This window comes from Phytophthora cinnamomi, assembly GCF_018691715.1.
Source record: "Phytophthora cinnamomi strain GKB4 chromosome Unknown Contig96, whole genome shotgun sequence".
NCBI classification, from domain to species: domain Eukaryota; phylum Oomycota; class Peronosporomycetes; order Peronosporales; family Peronosporaceae; genus Phytophthora; species Phytophthora cinnamomi.
Genome location: NW_027151029.1, coordinates 144,330 through 159,093, shown reverse-complemented (window position 1 = coordinate 159,093; position 14,764 = coordinate 144,330). Strand labels below are relative to the sequence as shown.

Sequence of the window (14,764 nt, the reverse complement as noted above, 5' to 3'; positions counted from 1 at the left end):
TAGCCAAGCCGAGGGTGGTGCGCTCAGCCTTTTGGGTAAGCGCGAGCTACATCTGAGAACGAAAAGTGTTTCTGGGGCTGGGACGACCCCTACAAGGCTGAGTTATGCGCCTGGTGTCACACTTCCCAGCTATGCAAGTGGTGGCGGTGCTTGGTCAAGTACTCTGTGGCCTGAGCAGAGAACCACTCGCAGATTGCAAGGTGTGCCTGAGGGAGAAGCTGAGACTTGGGCTCTAGCCCCACTCCCAGAGATGACTGACGAAGAAATGCTGAGCTATGCACGATCCCAGTTTGAAATGTGGATGGGAGTCCCAGCTGAGACTGTTCACCCGGTCGACATCGCGTACAACCCGTGTCACGGTGGTTACGACCTGTGGGGATTCATTAAAGCTGCTGAGTCGACCGGTCGACACTTGTTTTCTGTGACCCGGTCGCCTGCCGCTAGGTGGTTGAACGTGTTTCGAGCTGAGCGACGTCGACTCCCGGTCATCTCAGACCTGAGAGCTGTGAAAGTTTCGCTGAAATTGCTTCCACCGATTGCCTGCGTGGCGCTGTTGCAGACTATGCTCTGGGAAGCTGGGTATGAATTTGTGAACCGAGTCCCAGCTTGGCCCAGCTTGAATGAAGTGTCTGGGGTCCCAGATTCTCGGGTCCGAGTTGAGATCGAGCGAATCGCTCATTTCCTCGGCATTGAGCTGGCAACTTGGAAATCTGTGGTTGGTACTACAGCATACTATGTTCGACAAACCTCAGATTCTCTTCAGACCCAGTCTGCCGCTCAGAGATCTGAGACCCAACTCGGATTTCCAGTTGATCGAGATGGAGATGTGGCTATGGGTGAGGATGCCCAGCTTTTCCTTGGCCCAGAAGTGGTAATGCGTCTTCAGCTGACTGGTCTTCGGCCGAGAAGCCCAGCTTCGAGCTTGGATGAAGAACCAATTCGCAAGAAACCCCAGCTGAGCCATGAACCGGCTGAGATTCCGCTGCCCTCGTCGCGCTCAGATCCTTCGATCCCCTCAACATCTCTGCTATCCTGGCACGGGTCTGGGAGTGATTCGGATGCTATGCGAAGTGCAAGATCGGGCACAGTTCCAAGTGTGGTTGGTGCAAAAGCTGGTTCTGATGCCTCCATGGCTGGGAATGACCAAGGGACGGACCTGTCTGGATTAAGTTCCTCGGGATCGTCTCTGATGTCTTTCTCAGATTATGGTGTTGGAGCTGGAACGTTTGGACCCACTTCAAGTGCAACGGTGATGATGGGATCTGTGACCTCAGCCGCGCGGAGTAATTTCCCAGCTGTAATGGTCTCAGTTACACCCCAGACTACTTCAGCCTCAGCTCGGTCTGAGACTGGGACGGCCAGGGACGTGAACCCCTCGCAAGTGCCATTGCCTGGCACACCAGAATCTGAGAAGGACGCTCTCAGCGGCATGAATGATGCGGAACCTCAGAGAACTGTGACCCCAGCTGTGAAGCCGACCTGGGAAATTCGTCAGACCCCGCAATATGTTTTTCCGAAAATTTCTCAGCCTCCTGTGACTGACACTGAACTGGAGAGTGTGTATCAACGCGAGATAGCCCGAGTCCGAGCTGAGGCGGAAGCCAGAATTGCTGCGGCTCAGGCAAGACGAGCTGAGCTCGAGGCTGAGCTGAGAACTTTACTTGTGGAGCAAGGAGCCGAGACGATTGATCACCGCTCTCAGCAGTACATTCCCCAAACAAGTTTAAACTCACCTCCCAGATCTCAGAAGTCAGAGCAACAACTTCAGTTGGAAGCACTCGAGCGGTTGGCCAAGCAGAGGGCTGAGGAGGAGTCTCAGAAACGCAAGGAAGACGAAACCCGAGCTCGGTATCTCTTGGGTGTGCAACAAAGTCTCAGAGAAGCTGAGGATCGAGCTCGGCAGGCTGAGCGGAAGAGAGCTGAGGAAGCTGAAGCGAGCCGCATTCGAGCCGAATACGAATCTGAGCTGAGAATGATGAATGAGAAATATGCCCAAGCTCAGATCGACCACAAGAAGGCAGTGGCGATCCAAGAAGAGAAAATCCGCCGCTTCCAAGTGGCTCAAGACCAACTTCGCCAAACTGCTGTTTCTCGATCTCAGCCTGAGACCCCAGCTCAGATTATCCCAGCCATCCCGGTTACATCTCAGACTCCTGGAGACTCTGTGACGGCCCAGCTTGCTCAGCTGACGAGTATTGTGCAACAATTGGTAAAAGCCAGTCAAAGCAAGCCAAGTTTAGCTGGGAAAGCCCAGGCTTCAACCAGGACCAAGACTTCTGAGACCAAATCTGAGACCAGGTCTGAGATGAAGTCAGGCTCAGCGTCTCGCCGAAGTCAGAAATCTCGGACGTCGCCGCCAGAAGGCCCAGATGATAGCGGATCTGAGTCAGACGATTCCAGCTCAAGTGACTCTTCTCAGGATGAGCTCGAAAATCAGTTTGGAGCTGTGGCCCAGTCCAAGAGTGCTGATCCCAGCTCTGGGACTCGAGTGGTAGTCCAAGCGATGATTCCCCATGATGCTCTGGAAAAGTTCAATGAATATGCACCCCTGGAGGACCGAGTCAACTGGTGGGAGCGTTTCATGTACTATGCTACCATGGCACCCTGGGATGAACGAACTCGGATTGTCCAGCTTCGTATGAGACTCTCAGGTTCTCTGAAAGACTGGTGTACTCAGCTCTCAGATGATGTCCGCTCAGACTGGAAACAGCTTTCACACGTTTTCAAGAAGGAATGGTGCCGAAGCATTGGTTCCAAGGCTGAGCGGTACTACGAGATGAGGATCCGAGACCGAGAGACCCCAGAATGTTCTTCTACCGCCTCAACCGTGCTGCAAAGAAGGCCAACATCGCTTATCTGAAGCCAACCCCAGACCGTGAAGCGCATATTAGGCGCTTCATCAAAGCTGTGGGTGATTCCCGGCTGAGAACCACTCTGCAAGGTCAGAAGTTTGACACGCTGAGCGAGTTGGAGGAGACTTTGAAACGTATTGAAGCTCTGCAGCGAGATGAAAGCCGGGATGCTCAGCAAAAGCGAAGCCCATCCCAGACTGTGCAGTTTGGCAGGTTTAAGCCTCAGCAACGACGAGCTGAGGGCCGGGCGTTCTTGGCTGATGGAGGAAATTTCGACTCAGATCTGAGACGTCATGTCCATTTCAAGGATGACTCGGAGATTCCCTCAGATAATAAAGCTGAGACCGAAACTGAGACCGGAGCTGAGAATCTAAGCCCCAAAGAGGCACAGATGTCCGGGAAGGAGATCACAGAACCATCTGAGCTAAGCTGTACAACAGCCCTGCTGGATGAGGAGATTTACCGAGTTGCTGAGAAATTGGCTTGGAAGCCCAGATCCCAGCCCAGAAGCGATGAGTACCAGCATGCTGAGACTTGTGGAGAATGCGGCAGCAGCCGCCATACTACGGAGAAATGCTGGAGCAAGCTCATCTGTGGACGTTGTCACGAAGAGGGTCACCCGACTCAGTTCTGTCGACGCCAACCATGTTCCAAGTGCGGCGAATACCATCGCCGGGGTTTATGCGACATGTGGTCGGCTCTAAAAGCAGTACAGGATGTCATCCGTGCTGGGGGTTCCATCGAGGGCCTCGCTCCTGAGGTAGTCCAAGCTCTATTGGATGGCCCGGGTCTGGGATGCCGTTAAACCACTAGGCTCGCTGGTCTGGGAACCAGTGCGTGACGAGCCGAAGTCCCAAGCATGCTGCGCATATGCATGGGCTCTGCCGCTTCCATGTTNTGGATGGCCCGGAGTCTGGGATGCCGTTAAGCCACTAGGCTCTGGTCTGGGAACCAGTGCGTGACGAGCCGAAGTCCCAAGCATGCTGCGCATATGCATATGTGGGCTCTGCCCTTCCATGTTAGCGCAGTAATAACCCCAAATGTATGTGTGTCTCACGAGCAAGGATGTCTATTCCGTTGGAGCTGACCTCAAGACCCAGACTCTGAGGCTGAGCTTGAGAACCATCTCGAGTTTGCCCTAGTCCCAGGTCAGGAGATATGGCTGGTGGAGCAATCACACTTTACTTGGTGAAAAACGGGCGGTGGCAAGGTGCATGGAGCGATTTTCGATCACAGATTACAGATTATGTTGGATTCTGGGGCTACTACGAGTTTTATGAGCTTGTAGACCTTGCACGCAGGTTAAGGCTCAAGCTCAGACGTGGTTACAGACTCAAAGTAACTGGGGTCGGGGACGTTCCCACCTATGTTTCAGCTCAAGCTAGGATCAAGTTGACGCTCGGAACTCGGGTTGTTTGTCATGGATATCTGGGTTGGTAATGTTGGAGAAGGTGTCTGACTGTCTTCTGGGGAATGGACTTCATGATTGCTGCTGGGGTTCGCCTCTGTGCGCGAAGGCATGGTTCAACTCCCAGATGAGGAAAGTCTTTTCTTAGTTGGAGGGACCTGAGGTGGATCATATTGGTTTGGAAATAGGAGTCAGAATGTTTGGAGACCGCCTGGCTACAACCAGGAGAATCTGTGATTCGCCCTGTGAAGTATATGACCGTGCCGACCCTCAAGAAAGTCCAGGAATGGGCTGGGAGGGGCAAAGCAACCGGTGACACAATTCATCTATGGAGCTGGGCGGAAACCGAAAGCAGTCAAGATTGTCAATATCTCAGACCGGTTGACCCCGAGTATATCAACACTGTGGTTGCTTGTTTGTGGAGAAGGATTACCTGCCACATGGAGACTTTTTTTGTGCGGCCGCGATCTCGGAAGTATCGGGGAGAATGGGCACAGTTGATTTTTGAAGCTGGAGCCCTCTGAGGATTTTCTGAGGGCGAGAAGAGGAAGCTAGAAACTTCGGGAGTTGAACGAACCCCACCGTTGAGCAGTGTTATCCTTGGCCTCAGAAGGTCCCTGAGAACCCGAGATTTGCGCGAAAATCTGAGCCAGGGACCTCTGAGAATGCTGATCAGGAACTGAAGGGAGTTTTTTCGAGACAATCGGAGACTTTTGTGAGCAACCCCAGATCTCAGTTGGACGAGACGTTTTCTCGATGTCTGAGAATGGAGGCTGAAATAGATGAAGAAGCTACGGAGTTTTATCACGAAGGAAGCGCGCTGCTGAGCGATCTCCGAGATCAACTAGCAGCTCTCCCTGAACTGAAGGACTTGAACCCCAAAGCGGACCTGAACTCAGCTGACATCGGCGAAGTTGGTGAAACTACACCTGAGATGGACTCCCAGATCCGGGAGATCTTGGAAAGACATCACGCAAGTTTTCTGGGAGATGGGAATGCAGTCCCAGCCCTGCGCGAGGTGTTGTCTGTGACTTAGATGTTGGTGACATGAAGCCTATAGCTCAGCGCTCGAGATCGATTCCTCCGCATCTGTTGCCGAAGGTGTACGATCTTCTCAAGAAGTTACTGGAAACTGGACTGATCGAGACTTCACACTCAGATTGGGCATCACCCATTGTCATTGTGATGAAGAAGAATGGAGTTGATATTCGACTTTGCATTGACTACAGACTGGTGAACCAGCTGATCAAGCTAATGCATTACCCTCTGCCTTTGATCGATGACTTATTGATCGGGTTTGAGAGTGCGATGTGGTTTCTCAGCTTGGACATGGCTAGTGGATTCTGGGCTGTGCCTATGACGATCAGGGCTAAGCTCATATCAGCTTTTATTTGCCCGTTAGGCCATTACCAGTGGACCCCGCATGCCGTTTGGACTGAAAAATGCCCCGCTGATCTACCAACAAATGCTGGACAACTGTCTGTAGGGGTTTGTGCCCGCCTCCCAGCCTCGGAAGAGCTCAGGTGGACCAGATGTGTTGAGGTTTTCTGGGGATTGAGCCCAAAGGGCTCAGATGGGAGTTGAGAATGAATTGCCGGTGTTGTGTGCAGAGCTGACGGTGTTTCGGAGAAACATAGCCCCCTCCTCAGCTGAACCCAGTTCTGGTACGAAGTTCGTACATCGATGACATCGCCTATGGTGCTGAAACCTGGGATCAACTGTGTATCGACCTGAATCGATTGTTGTACCGACTGCGATGGGGAATTTCTGTGAGCCTACCTAAGAGTGAATTCGGCAAAAAGACGATCTCGTATTTGTCCCACGAAATTGGGGCTGAGGGGATCCGAGCTAAGCCGAAAGATCGCCAAGGGGAGTCCGAGATTTGCCGTTCCCATCGACTTTAAAGGGAGTTCAGTCTTTTCTGGGAAGTCTCAATTACTACAATAAGTTTATTGAAGACCTCCCAGTTGTAGCCTCTGTCCTCTACGAGTTGACCGACGATCAAGTCCGGGAAGGCCGAGATCTCAGTCGAGCTAAGGAGGCGTTTGGGATCCTGAAAGAGAAAATTGTTTCGACGCCATTGCTCAGACACCCAGACAGGGAAAAGCCGTTTGTGATCATAGTTCACGCTAATCCTTGGGCTGTCTGTGCCGTGCTGGGACAAGAATACGATGGAGTAATTCATCCGGTGCGTTACACCGGAAGGGTTCTTCATGATCAGGAGCTCAGATACCACCCAGCTGAGAAAGAGGTCGTAGCCCTACTCAGGGTTCTCAGAGTTTTCTACAATGCTGGTTGGATGCAAATTGCTGAAAGTCTACACCCGGTATTCAGTTCTGAAGTGGTTGTTTAGGTCTCAGTCCCTGGAAGGTCGCTGTGAGCAATGGGCTGCTCGCTTGGCTCCATGGCCCTTGGAGATTTACAGAGTAGAGCGTGATGAAGACGGACTCGCTGCAATTCTGGGAGCTGGGATTACCCCCCGAGAGCAGCTCGATAAAATCGCTGAGAACCTGATCCCGGCTAAGGGACGTGTAGTCCGAGCTCCACCCATCAGTCTGGAGATGCCTGAAGCTGATTACGAGGGATGGCTGCTTAGTTTTGACGGAGCAGCTAAACTTTCAGATCGGCGAGGCAGTTCCGGATGCATCCTGTGGAAGTTGCCGTCCTGGGACGTTGTAGAAGCTCGAGGTTTTCATTTCGAAGGTGTCACGGTGAACGAAGCCGAGTATCATGGTCTAATCGAGGGCAATCGCATGGCCTTAGAACGTGGAATATCAAATTTGGTTGTAGTTGGAGATTCTCGAATTGCTATTCAGCAGGCACAAGGTTTGATTCAATGTTTGAGCCCCGGGCTTCAATTATTGCTGGCTCAGTTCGAGTCTACCCGCCTCAAGTTTAAATCGCTGAGACTAGTACATGTCAAGCGAGAATTCAATGCTGCCGCAGATTATTTGACCTCAAAGACACTCCTTGCTAAGGGCCCAGTAGTGGTTGATGACCCGGTGGAGCTGAGTCAGCTCAGACAGATGAATCGAATCCCTGAGAAATTGGTGAAATCTGAGGCACCTGAACCTGCTAACTCCGCGGCGGAACACTTAGTTGTCACAAAAACTGCGCCCGGACCCAAGACAGAACCAACCTCTCTCGAAGCTGCGGCTGAACCATTGACTCCTGACGCAAAGATTTTTGTGGTCACTCGTAATCAAGCCCGGCGCCAAGAAGCGGGCGCTGATGCAGACAGGGAACCCCAACGGAGACTTCAGAAATCCAGGCTGAAGCAGAACCCAGGTATGTACCTGAGATGACGACACCCGCCGCATCAATAGCCGAAAGGTGGCGACGAATCCTCGTGCAGCAAGAAGCTGAGCCCTGGACAAAACAGCTCAGAGCTTATCTTAAAGGTGAACTTGAAGACATGTCCACGGCCGAAGCTGAAGATGTGGCGAAGGTTGTGGATCGTTACGTGCTAGACTCTCGGGATATCCTGTATTATCTGAGCCGTCCTACCCCAGGTCGACCCAGGGACGCTGCTGGGAATCTGAGATTGGTAGTACCTTCCGCTCTCAGGGACGACCTGTTGCAGCTGAGCCATGAAGATTATCAAGGCGGCCATCAGGGAATTACTCGCACCTTCGAGAGACTTCGCCAAGAATACTATTGGCCTGGGATGTATGCAGATGTGGAACGCTATGTCAAGGAATGTGTGGATTGTGTCACTGCTAAAGGAGCTCCGCCCAACCCAGGGCCTTCACCCGGAAATATTCTGGCGTCTCGGCCCTTTGAGGTGGTCTCTATGGACTTTGTGACACATCTTCCTAAGTCAGACCGTGGCAATGTATTTCTGCTGCTTTTCCAGTGTGCTTTCTCAGGGTATGTCATTGGGCGGCCTATGAGTTCTACCTACAGCTCAGGATGTGGCTGAGGTTTACATGGAATATGTCTTTCAGAGGTTTGGAGCGAGTGAAATGCTGCGTCATGACCGAGATCCTCGGTTTATGAGTGAGGTTTTCACCAAGTTCCGGGAAATGCTGGGAAGTCGACAGCGTGCGACCCTAGCCTACCGCCCTCAGGCCAATGGCCAGCAAGAACGCTCTGTGCAAACCGTAGTCCGAGCTATCCGAGCTTATGTCTCCGAACCTGACCAAAGCGACTGGGACGACCAAGTGGAGAAGTTGATGTGGGCTCTGAACACGTCCTTCGACGCTACTCGTCTCGACACTCCATTTTATTTGGTTCACGGTTGGGACCCGAAAAGCACAGTCTCAGCTATGCTGGGATCTCCCCCCGCTGGGCTGGATCAAAGGACTGCTTATGAGTGGCGACGGAACGTGCAGAGGCGATATGAGTACGCCCAAGCTTGGGCTAAGGACCTCCAAGCTAAAGCCAAAGAGAAACGTTCGAAAGCTCAGACTAAGGTCTGGGCTGAACTCTGAGAGGCTGAAGTCAGGGTTTGCTGTCGGTGATGCTGTTTGGTTATACCTGGCCCGAGTGCAACCTGGACTGAGCAAGAAATTTGCTCATCTCTGGCATGGGCCGTTCCGGATCTTGGAAGTCTCAGATGACTATCGGTGTAAGCTGAAAATCGAGGGGACTGGGTACAAGCTCTACCCGTGGGTCCACGTGAGTCGACTCAAGCCACGAGCACTGTTCCCAGACCGACCCACAGCTGAGATTGAAGTGTCTGAGGAAGATGATCTAGATGCAGCCTTACTGCCCGAGGATATTGACGAGCCCGATGAAACTCAGGATGTCTATGAGGTTGAGGCCATCCGGGATGTCCGCTGGGTCAAGAGAACCCGGACGTCGAGAAGAGTCCGAGAGTATTTGGTAAAGTGGAAGGGTTATTCGGAGTTGGAGTGGCTGCCGATGTCGCAGCTGAACTGTGGAGCTTTACTTTACGAATTCAACAAGAGCACGCGAGCGCAGGCACGGTTTAAAGCTATGCAGGCTGGTGATGAACCTCCTGAGCCTGAGGCTCAGTAGAGGTATTCAGCCTAAACCGTGCATGTGTTAATGTTGCTTTGTGTTTGAAATTTGTTGAAGTTCTACATGTTTACCCTATCCTGAATATGCCTGGAGTGAGCCGAAGCGGTTTCTAACTGAGGAAGTGAAAACGAGCTGAGATGCATAAGAACTCAAGTGACACACGCAATGCAAAATCGTGAGGACGTCATATTAAGTTAAAAACGCTACATCTCTGTGAACTACTCATCCTCCTCTCCTCGGTGGCGCCGAAGGCTCTCCAAAACTCTCCAACTCATCTTGATCGTAAATGATGCTTGGGTCGATCGGATTCTGGGCTCGCTCTTCATCGTCCAGTGGGTCTCTTTGGAGCTCGACTAGGGCCAGGTCCAGAAACGCGTCGTCCGAACTGCGAGTGGCGAATTGCGTGCGAGCCGGCTCAGCATCGTCCAAAGTTTCGAGTTGATCCGGGAGCGAGATCTGGCGACTTGGGTCGCGAAGGATCCAATGACAAGGATCGTGAGGGACGACCCAGAGTCCAGGCTCGTACCAGATATCATCCGTGTAGCCCTTGACGCGTCCCAGATCCTCCATGAGCTCCCGACGTCGAACCTCGAACTCGGCACTGCGCTCCTTGCGGTCACGGTAGAGATCCACAAGCTCAGGAATGCCCAGGAGTGCAGCCATGGCTTCGTAATCAAAACGTGTATCCATCGTGACCCAGTGCAAGCGTTCCCAGTAAGCTCGCCGCCAGAGGCTCATGAAGTTGACCACACGCTTCAGAGCGCGAACCATAACCGGGCCCAAGTCGTGACATCGAAAGAACACCAGGGTCTGGATTCGCTGATTCCACATGGCATCCCAGGGCTTTGTCTTGAGAAGTTCCAAGTACTCGACCGGCTCCCAGCGCTGGTGCAGGTGCTGAATATGGCTCTTGCACGGCGCGTATCTGGGGAAGCCAAACGTCTGCCGAGGAAGGTCTTGGACTCTGATGCCATAATGCAACCAGCTACCTTGGCCCGGTTGCGGTTCTTCAATAACTCCATCATCTGGGCGCGCTGCGAGCCCTGCCTTAGAGCGTCCACTCGAGCGAGCTGAGATCTGCTGCGGAGCCAATGTACGAGCTGGGTCAATCGCTTGGTCAGACACTGGAACCTGCAGATCAACAGGACTGGACCTACCATGCGAAGTTGTACGGGACGAAGTCTTGCCGCGCTTGGAAGTTGAGCCACCGGCGGACGAAGTTGGGTCGCGTATCCTTTGCCCCCACTGGAGCTTCTCCCTGAAGCGGCACCTGACTTGGAGCTCTTGACTTGGTAGTGCCCGCCACTGCCCAGCTCATCATCATCGTCATCGGCATCGTCGTCGACATCTGAGAAGTCAGTGTCGATTGAAGAGTCGTCGTCCTCGTCTTCCGGGCTGGGCTTCTCAGGCAATGGATCCCAGTTGGGCGGCCGCTGACTCAAGTGCACGTCGCGGACCCGCTTGATCGCTGCCTCGTAGTACGCTGACGGCACGTACGCCAGCCAAGGCGTGGAGTCCAATTGCTCCCAGTAGATCGCCGAGACCAGCATGCTCACGAGGGCCTTCTTCCCAAATTGGTCATGCAGGAGTTGCGACTTCCCGGCTTGGTCCACGGCGTCCCAGAAGTCGACGCCGGCGCGCATCAACTCCCTGACGTCGCCACGGACATGCTCCCACGGCAGATGTCGGGGAGTTTGAGCGCTGCCAGACGATCTGAGACCCGGGACGGAGATTCCTTGGAGGCGCGAACCTTCTGGGGCGAATGGGACGAAGGGTAGCCGGGCAGACTCATCCGATCGTTGATACGCTTGATCCTGAGGTGCTTGGATGGACTTGTGCTGGAAGCGGCGAGAAGACCTGAAGACTTGCTTGGCTGGGCTGGAGTTTTGGCTACCTTGCCACCAGCCTTTCGAGCGCTGCTCAGCGAAGGAGTCCGGGCGGAGCTTGGCTTCTTGTTCTTCTTCTTGCTCGGCTTTGCTGTCGACGTGGCCTTGGGCTGAGCTAACGTGCTGCTGGGCTGAGCTGAGGCTTGAGTTTGGATCGGGACCGAAGTGGTAACCTGAGCCGATGTCGCTGACGCCGCCGGAGGCACAGCCGAACCCAGGAGAGACGTCAACGTCGAAGCCGCAGCGCTGAGAACGATCGCGGACGCTGGGCTTGGAACTGGGTCGGCGGTGTTGAGCGGAACGTAGGGCCCACAGTCATCCGAAGTCTGGTCCCGCGCCGAGATTTGGAGCGTCGTCCTGAAGCTGGCTGGGACGTCCGTCTGGCTCTGGAAACGCTGAAGCAGCTCATACAGGCGCGCCCAGTGCCCCGAAGCGCTGCAGTTCGCCATCAGGAAGTTCATCAGCGCCTCAGCTGAGAACGGGACCGCGCTCAGTAGCTGGTGCTTGAGTTGCGTGGTGTAGACGTCGCTGGCGTGCAGGGTGCTCTGGCAGGCGGCGAGGTCGCTGCCGCACTTCTTCAGCTGCCCGCAAAGCGCTTGGTTCTCAGCCTGCACGTCGTCCAGCCTCTTGGTTAGCGCTTGAACTTCAGCTCGAAGTAGCCGATCCGGACTGCTGGCCGGAGGTGGGGCTGGTGGCTCTGCCCTGAGCTGAGCCCGAAGCTTCTTGTTCTCGGACAGCTGGAAATTGAGCTGAGCCTCAGCGGCCTGGAGCTCACCACGGACCACCTGTTCTCGCCCGGCTGCGGCAGCGTCGTACTGGTGAGAGCCTTGATAGTCGCGCATCTCCTGAGCGTGGCGCTCGCGCTCGCGCTTCAGCTCCACGGTCAGCCGATTGATCTCGGCCGAGAGCTGCCCGACTTGAATGTGGGCCGCACCACCGGGACTGGGACGCTCGAGTGCTTGAGCGTAGTTCAGCACGCGCTGCAAGCACTGGGCCGTACCGACAACGCGGCGCGCGAAGTGCTCCACGCCGAAACATTGCACCAGAGGGACGGTCTCTCGCTCGAAGCGGATACGCGATCTTGGATCCGAGAAGTTCAGCGGCACGGAAGCGACTGGCTGGATCACGTCCTGCGAAGCGGTGACGTGTGCCGTCCTGCTCAACCACGCCAACTCGGTGCTCGAGAAGCGCGTAACATCTTCGATGCGCGCGACCCCATCCAACCCATCAACGAGGTTTGCGCGGTTCTCCACGTCGTCAAGCGTCGCGGGGACCCGAATGGTGGACGGCACGGGCGACGGGTGGCGTTGCGAGGGACTGAAGAGCGTGAACGACCGCCGTGGACCCGTCGGAGACGTCGCCGAAGGCGTTTGCAACGCTGGCGGTGGCGTCAAAGCTGCCGTGCTCACTGATGCGAGCGTCGTGGATGCGGATGGCGGTGTGATCGACGTGCAGGAGCTCGTGGTGCTGCCGGACGATGGCTGCGAAGCCGGCAGTGCCGGTGCAGAGCGCGGGACCGTCGAGGCGGATGCTGGAGTCACGGGAGACATGCTGGAAGCTGCCGAAGATGTCGTGGAGCCCGTGTGCGCCCTCGTGGAGGTCGCCGACGACGCAAACGCGCTTGTGGAGGTCGCCGTCGCCGTGAACACGGAGGCGGAAGACGTGGGAGTGCTGCCAGAGGCCGTGAACGTGCTGCTTGTGGACGTGGACACGCTGCCGGAGGTTGTGGGAGCCGCAGGAGCGCCCCGCGACCCCGCGTCTTGTCCGCCGCCACCTTGCGATGGCACGGGGAGCCGCTGGTCGTCCGCGTGGTCGTCGGCCATCCGAAAAATGTGCTGCGCGTGCCAGCGCTGCAATGTGAAGTTCTGTGACTCCGGACTGTTCACGAAATGGCTGGGCCCGAGACCCGGGAGCCGCGGCAAGAGATTTCGCGGCCGGGACGGGGCGAGTGTGGGCATCTTCCGGTTATGTGCGCTGGGGCCAACTCGAGAATGATCTCTTTGGACCCAGCGCACATAAGGGACGGTTGTGACGAGGTCCGAGCCAATTCTTGGCCAGGACCCATCAGTCAGAGGCCCAAACCCTACCACGTACCGGCCACATGTCACTTGGAACGTGGATATTTCTTGATCCAAGTCTGGTTTTTGTACATACTTCAAGTTGTGCTGGCTACATCTGGAAACTGAGCTCTGCGAACGTTGAGTTGCGGCGACCCCAGATCCCCAGGTCTGAGATTTGAATTCGGTCTGGAGTCTGAGGTCTGAGAATCGCTCTAGAGGCCACAGATCTGAGGTTCCAGGCCTTGGATCGGGCTCTGGGTGACGAATTGAGCCCTGGCCTTCTGGGTCTGTGATTTGAAGTCCCATGGTTGCTTAAGTCTCAGACCTCAGGTCTCAGATTGGTGATCTCACAGTTTGGAATGCCCGGAGTTCTGAGACCTGAGAGTGGTGGCAAAAGTCTGAGACTTGGTGATTTGGAGTTCGGTCTGAGGTTTGCCTGTGGACCAGACCATGAGATGTGCAGTCTGGGGTCTGGGAAGAAGGCGTGGCGTGCGGCGTCTGATTTCATCTCGGCTTTGGGGTGCCACGACTGAGATATGGAGTCAACATCGTAATTTTGCCCCCAGCTCAGATTCCCAGACTCAGAGTCCCAGAAGTTGAACCAAAACTGAGACTCGTCAAATTGGTTGGACAGCCGGGGTATGGAATCAACATCGTAATTTTGCCCCCAGCTCAGATTCCCGGCCTCAGAGTCCCAGAATTCGAGCCAGAATTGAGACATGTCAAATCGGTTGGACAGCCGGGGTATGGAATCAACATCGTATTTTTGCCCCCAGCTCAGGTTTTCAGCCCGGCAGTCCCTCAACTTGTGCCAAAACTGAGACACGGTGATTGTGGGCGCAAGTTGGTGTCTGGATGCACGATGTTCGTGAGGATAAGTGGCAACTGGTGAAAGACAGCTGACGCTCCAAGCCTAGGACGTGACTAAAAGCCTACGGCGTGCCTGCAGGGCCTGAAGTGCGACTTCGTGGTCTCGCCTATGAAGTGGGTACACAGCGATGGCTACATTGCCGGTCTGGGAGCTGCGGTAGTTGCTCTTTGGAGTTGGCGGTTGCCGCTTGGAAGGTCACTCTGAAGGGTCGCCCCGTTGTGGCTTTTCGGCCCCTGGTGTCGGGCACACAAGATTCGGCCTGACCAGTCGCCTATGGATTTGGGCCAACGGGAGCCGCAGAATCTTGGCGTCATCCTGATTACACACTGATTTGTACCCAGAGTAATCAGTGTAATCAGGTGATGACAGACCAAGTCCGCCCAATCCCGGCCACAAGATCCTGGCGTAATCAGGATACCACTGATTTGCACCCAGGTGTAATCAGTGTAATCAAGTGATGACTGACACAGACAGGCCAATGGAAGGGCCGACGCGCATTCACGGGCGCCGCCAAGCCAGTAGCTTAGTGGGTGTCTCACCCTTGTTCAAGGTGTACCCAGGAGATGTTTGCACTCTTACTTGATAGGCCCTTTGTATGTGCATGTGCATGATAATAATCAGAGTTTGTTTTGCCCCGAAGACCGCAAGCTGCGGAGTTCGTCTTGCGCCGACGGGCGTGTTGCTTCACAGGGACCAAGTCC

General features: G+C 54.8%; 2 protein-coding genes across 2 annotated transcripts; one reads left to right on the top strand and one right to left on the bottom strand.

Moving 5' to 3' along the window:
* Positions 1-9,468: 9,468 nt before the first annotated feature.
* IUM83_18152 (Dual specificity protein kinase shkA) lies at positions 9,469-12,355 on the bottom strand (the record flags this gene model as incomplete). Its single annotated transcript, XM_067943135.1, has 3 exons — positions 9,469-10,346; positions 10,517-10,896; positions 10,974-12,355. The coding sequence occupies 3 exons, from the start codon at positions 12,353-12,355 to the stop codon at positions 9,469-9,471; spliced, it is 2,640 nt and encodes an 879-aa protein (XP_067783783.1).
* A 55-nt stretch (positions 12,356-12,410) lies between these two features.
* On the top strand, positions 12,411-13,127 carry IUM83_18151 (uncharacterized protein; the record flags this gene model as incomplete). The annotated part of the gene is made up of 1 exon (XM_067943134.1): positions 12,411-13,127. One exon carries the CDS (start codon positions 12,411-12,413, stop codon positions 13,125-13,127), a length of 717 nt encoding a protein of 238 aa, XP_067783780.1.
* Positions 13,128-14,764: the final 1,637 nt, after the last annotated feature.